This window comes from Brachyhypopomus gauderio, chromosome 9, assembly GCF_052324685.1.
Source record: "Brachyhypopomus gauderio isolate BG-103 chromosome 9, BGAUD_0.2, whole genome shotgun sequence".
NCBI lineage: Eukaryota > Metazoa > Chordata > Actinopteri > Gymnotiformes > Hypopomidae > Brachyhypopomus > Brachyhypopomus gauderio.
This window is the reverse complement of record NC_135219.1, coordinates 9,060,273-9,066,272: the sequence shown is the minus strand read 5'-3', so window position 1 is coordinate 9,066,272 and position 6,000 is coordinate 9,060,273. Positions and strand designations below refer to the sequence as shown.

The following is a 6,000-nucleotide window of genomic DNA, read 5'->3' as shown; positions in this document are numbered from 1 at the left end:
GATATATGACAACATGGCTAATTATTTTTACATAGTTTAAACTTTGTTGTCATGTTCGTAATCTACAGTATGACACAATGACTTGTCATTCTGATGACTTGGACATGTTCATTGACATAAATACTCACTTTTGGGACATGCACGAGGGGTTTTGAGCAAGTGGCGGGTTTTAGCTGGTAATCCATTGTGTGGTGCTGTTTGTACGAATTGTTTTGAGAAATGCATTTATTGTGAAGATTATTGGAGCAATGCAGCAAAGCGACTGAAAAAAATGTAAAACAATCCATGGTGATTCTTAAGGACTGAAGTTGGCCTTTAAATATCCTAAAATTAAACATTTTAACAACCAAAATTATTTCCAAAACTAACGCAAACATTTGCACTTAAACGCAAGATGGTGCTATTTCCTCAATTACTTGCAAGTTTAACTTCCACTTGTAAAAATAAATTCATCTAAGAAAAATGTTATGATGATTGGGAAGGAAACTGTAAATGAACGTTCTTTTTTGTTTCAATGTGAAGTATATTTTGTGTCATACTTGATTCAGAAATATTATAAAATAGTGCACACAGTCTGCAACTAGATAGCTACATAAAGTCTATTTGTCTATTTGTCGTATTGGTTGATTCTTCTTATCGTTCCTCTCTTCTGTAATCTTTTTAGAGAAAATAACTAACTATGATATAAGCAATAAAGAAATCCAGTTTGAAAGAAAGTTGCAGGCTACTAGCTAACAATTTTCTGTCCGCAAACAGTTAACAGAATGTGTTTCCATCCTAAATCCGTGCCCAGCTGCCCGTCCTCAGACACGATTACGTCAGCGTCGAAACCCTGAACTAAACACGCCGTTTTCACATCCTTGAGCTCCGGGACAAGGACGGCGAACACAGCTATCGGGCTGCGTGCGAACCGTGCTCATCTGTCCACTGTGCGTTTACCGTTTGCACTAATAAAACCTCTTAGTTTAAGGCGCATCGCGCATTGACGGCCACTTCACGAGCATGTCCGCGACGCCGAGTGAGGAGCCGGGTGTGGAGGGGCGGTGGTACGGGAGCGACTTCCAGAAGGTGGACGCGTTTGGGAGCGCGGCGGCCCTGTCTGCTGACCTGGAGGACGGGCGGCAGCTGAAAGACGAGGCAAGAGAACAGAAACGGTCCTGCAACATCCCCGAAAGCGACCGGCGGCCGCTCCCCGTTGTCATGGAAACTGCATCCACAGGTAATTGACAGCAGGACCACCTGGTCGCCCAAGTTCCGCGCATCTGTCGGAGAGCCCGGCTGGGCCAGCAAATCACACTATAAACTACATTATAAACGGCACAACTTGCGCTAGTTTCTGTAGAGACTGAACTGTGCGTTGCTTGCTGGCTAAGTTTGTCTTTAAGGCCCATGGACAGGGAGCCATTAGCGAGCTCACTTGTTCCCTAGGTGTCTATGAAGATGTGTAACTGCTCGGCGGCTGTAACGATGTATCCAAGAGTTTGTTTTTGTCTGCAAAATCCGGCTTTGACGTTAAACACTCTGAGTTAGCTGGCTAGCACCAGTAGCTACCTGATATAACGACGTTAGACTCTAAGCAGGACGCGGCTGTGCTGTACAATAGTGCGGTATTATTAACGGAGGGAAGCGGAGAGTCTATCGGGATCAGACTGAGCGCAGCATCCTGACACATTATAACCTCAAAGGTGAACTAAGTCACAGAACAAGAATGTCTCTGCATCGGTTCATCGTGCTTTTTGGGACACATCCAAGAAACACGCAACGCTTCCTCTAAACTTCTTTAATCGAAGGTTTAATCGTTCATTTGGGTACTAACCGTGTTAATATATTTATTATAAATCTAACTAATGTATGTTCAACGTCTCCCAAACCACACGCTTCATTAAAGTGTTTAGGCCTATGTTATGTTACAGGCATGTCCTGTAAGGAAAGAAATGTTAAGAGTTTGGAGCGAGAGCTAATCTTTTAAGAGAATAAAACTCTCGCCCTAGCTAACTGTCTGTTAAATGTGTGTTTCACTTTAAAGTACTTGACACTCGTTACTTCAGTCGCCTTTTAGATCATTCTGGTACATACGAATCTACATCAGTTTGGAACGATTGTCATTGCATTTTATAGATTTATGGCACTGATATAAACTTGGCAGTTTATTTAAAATGCAATGGCAAAATAGGTCAATGCAAAGTTTACCTAACTGTAGTGATATTTGCAGTGCAATTGTATGTTATAGGTTTACTATCAGGGGCCTTTACGTCTTTCATCTCTGCGTTTGAGATAGTATGTTTACAAGACATACGACTCATCTCTGCGTTTGAGTTAGTATGTTTACAGGATATACAACTCCTCTCTCTCAGCTGTGTTGTTGGCTGTGCTTATTGATTTGTATTTATTTTATATTAAGAGGGGCTAATGGGAAACTAACAAACATGGATTTCAAATTATGGTTTGCTCCCTTTCCTTCAGGATGGTGTCCATAGGAAGTTATTCCAGTGGTTAATATTGATTACTCATTAAGTAATGATATCCTGCTTCATCTGTGATTGAAGGGCCGTCTTATGACATCTAAAAGGAGCTTTTTTATTATAAACTATAGACACGTATTACATGTATCATGCTTGTTGTATGTACAGTTGTGATCAAATTTATTCAACCCCCAATGCTGCGAAGGGTTTTATGGAATTCAGTGCACATTTGTAATTGTGTTCATAATGAAATCTTACAAGGACTTGTTAAAGAAGTAAATGCAACTAAGATAGCATCAATTTTTTTGTCATAAAGTATTAAATGGCCTTTTTGTGATTTCTTCATTGACACAATTATTCAACCCCTTTACGACTACCACTCCTAAGAACAGAGGTTCATTCCAGTGTTTTCCATCAGGTATTGAAAACATCTGTGGATGTCAACGAGCAGCAATCAAGCATGATAAGCACAAATTAGGCAGATTTAAAAGGACTGTGATACTCAGCTCCTTCTAGACATCTACTGGTGTGTTTCCAAGCATGGTGAAGGCAAGAGAATGGTCCCAGAAGACAAGAGAAGAGGTTATTGCTCTTCACAAGAATGGCAATGGATATAAAAAGATTGCGAAGTTGTTAAATATTCCAAGAGACACTATCGGAAGTATCATTCGCAAGTTCAAGTTAAAGGGCACAGTGGAAACGTTACCTGGTCGTGGCAGAAAGAAGATCCTGACCGCGACTGCTGTGCGCTACCTGAAGCGTAATGTGGAGAAAAATCCCCGCGTGACTGCTAAGGAACTGAAAAAAGACCTGTCAGATGTGGGCACTGAAGTTTCAGCTCAGACAATAAGGCGCGCACTGCATAACGAAGACCTCCATGCCAGAACGCCCAGACGCACCCCCTTGCTGACTCCAAAGAACAAGAAAAGTCGACTGCAGTATGCCAAAAGTCATGTGGACAAGCCACAAAGGTTTTGGAACAGTGTACTGTGGTCAGATGAAACTAAATTAGAACTGTTTAGGCCAATGGACCAGCGCTATGTTTGGAGAAGGAAGAACCAGGCTTATGAACAAAAGAACACCTTGCCTACTGTGAAGCATGGCGGGGGGTCAATTATGCTTTGGGGCTGTTTTGCTTCTAATGGTACAGGAAAGCTTCAACGTGTGCAGGGTACCATGAATTCCCTTCAGTACCAGGAGATCTTGGAGGAAAATGTGATGGAGTCAGTCACAAACCTGCGGCTTGGGAGACGTTGGACCTTCCAACAGGACAATGATCCGAAGCACACATCCAAGTCCACTAGAGCATGGTTGAACATGAAAGGCTGGAACATTCTAGAGTGGCCATTGCAATCACCAGACTTAAATCCAATTGAGAACCTCTGGTGGGACCTAAAGAAGGCAGTTGCAGTGAGCAAGCCTAAGAATGTGACTGAACTGGAGGCTTTTGCCCATGAAGAATGGGCTAAGATACCCATAGGTCGCTGCAAGACACTTGTGTCAAGCTATGCTTCACGCTTGAAAGCTGTCATAACTGGAAAAGGATGTTGTACTAAGTACTAAAAAATAATGTCACTAGGGGGTTGAATAAAACTGATAATGATGTGAGCATAGTAAAGACATTTGTGGTTATTCCATCATAAATATTATGTTATGTTTGTCTAATTTATAAGTGCCTCTTTGATATAATTGTAAATAAGATGACTAAAATGATCAAAATCAATGTCAAACTGGCCAAAACACTTTATTTCAGTGGGGGTTGAATAAATTTGATCACAACTGTAGCTACGAGCGTCTTAATATTTACTGCATGCCTGAGTAAAGTAATTATCCACCTGACTTCTGTGAGTTGGGTCAGGGTCATCGTGAGTTGAATCAGGGTCTTGAGCACAGGAGTGTTGGGACTCTTAAACAGTAGTAACAGTAGTAAGACTGATTTGGAATTATGAAGAAAAAGGAGATCGTAATAAGGTTGTGGATTAATAAAATCTATTTGTTCTACAAAAGGCCAGAAATAAATGCCTGCTATTTTAATATAAACTGTTCTATCTTAAGACCTATTTACAGCATTGTGATCTTCAGTTTCGGTTGACCATTAGGTTAGAGCTTGTTCACTACCTATAAATAAGAAGCCTGTTTTTGGTATGTAAAATAATAAGGGTAGAGATTTTCCTTTTTTTGTTCATTTTTGTTTGTCTTACACCTACAGTATTTCAGTTTCATTATTGGACCCATACTGCATAATGATCAATACTTGTATTGTTCTACAGAGCTGTCTTGTGCAGAGCGTCTGCTGCTCAGAACATAGGCAACATCACACAGTGAGAGCAGACATGAAAGCTCCCCTGAAATGAGAACGACAAAAAAGAGCCCGTTCTCCGGATGCCTGAAGGATTACGCAACACCCTTTCAACTTGGGTGTTTTACATGGAAATAGGAATTTTACACGGAAATTTTACACAGCAGTGGTGCTGCTGCCAAATTTGTTTAAAGCGGAGTTTTAAATGCTTCATGTTGGCATCCCTACCTACGGCCTGTGCAAATAGATCTGCTTATGGTTATTTACATAAATATACCAATATTATTGACATTCTGTGTTGACTCATAATCATTGGACAGGAAAAGTAGCTGGCAATTCTTTTTTTAAATCTGATTACTACAAACCAAGTGAAAGATACAGTTTGTGATTCAACATTCAAAATAATTAGCATAATTCTGCATAAACCTTGCAGAAGTGTTGCTCTGTGTGCTTCTGTGAGAGCCCAGACTGTGTTAGTGATGATTAGGGGTCAAAGCACTTAGCGCAAGCATCACTAGCATGTCATTTACTGCTACGTCTGTGTTTAGGCATAAAAGTGATATTATTCTGTTCCGACTAACTGCTCTGTGCACTCCGAGCTTCTGTGTCAACTAACAAACAGAATTACAATTGATCCAATCAAATTAAATTCAGACCCAGACGTTAAATGAGAGGAATATTATTGATTAATTGAAAAGTTATATTCTCGTAATCAAGCAGCACCATGACAAATCATGGGTGATGCTGTGACTATATTAGACACCGTATGTCTTCATCAGCTGTTACAGCCCACATTTCACTTGTTTTTTTATTGTTTGGACTTTTTTGTAGATGTCATGTAGCCTTTCTGTCCTGGCCTGTATTTGTGTCACTTGCCTTACAGTAATTTGGCTAAATGGTGTCTCAAGGTTTACAAAATCCTTTCATTGGCTCATATTTGTCATTTGTATTTAATTACATTTTGTCATTGTCTGTGTTCTGAGTTTTCACAGACAATGTGAGCTTATTTAATGAGCAGAATTAATAGATTTAATATAGTAATATTAATACAAAACTCTTACTGTTTTTGGAATGTATAGTTTTTAACCTCATTAGTGATTACGGTACTTGATAAATTGTTTTATGTATCCATATTCAGTAGCAGTAAATCTAATTATACTAGTGTACTAGTTTGATATTACAGGGGTGTGGTGTTTTTCATGTAGTATATATGCACTGACCTTGGCTAATGTACAATGT

General features: G+C 39.9%; 1 protein-coding gene across 3 annotated transcripts in view; it reads left to right on the top strand.

The window, feature by feature from the left end:
* The first annotated feature begins 793 nt into the window (after positions 1-793).
* The window catches only part of rtn1b (reticulon 1b), a 34,329-nt gene continuing 29,122 nt past the window's right edge, over positions 794-6,000 (top strand). For 2 of the 3 annotated variants that reach the window (XM_077016888.1, XM_077016889.1), the window contains exon 1: positions 795-1,219. In XM_077016888.1, coding sequence (XP_076873003.1) covers positions 1,003-1,219 — 217 coding nt within the window. In that variant the 5' untranslated portion in view covers positions 795-1,002. Of the gene's footprint in view, positions 1,220-6,000 lie in introns of all 3 variants that reach the window. The other variant, XM_077016887.1, reaches the window with a different exon arrangement.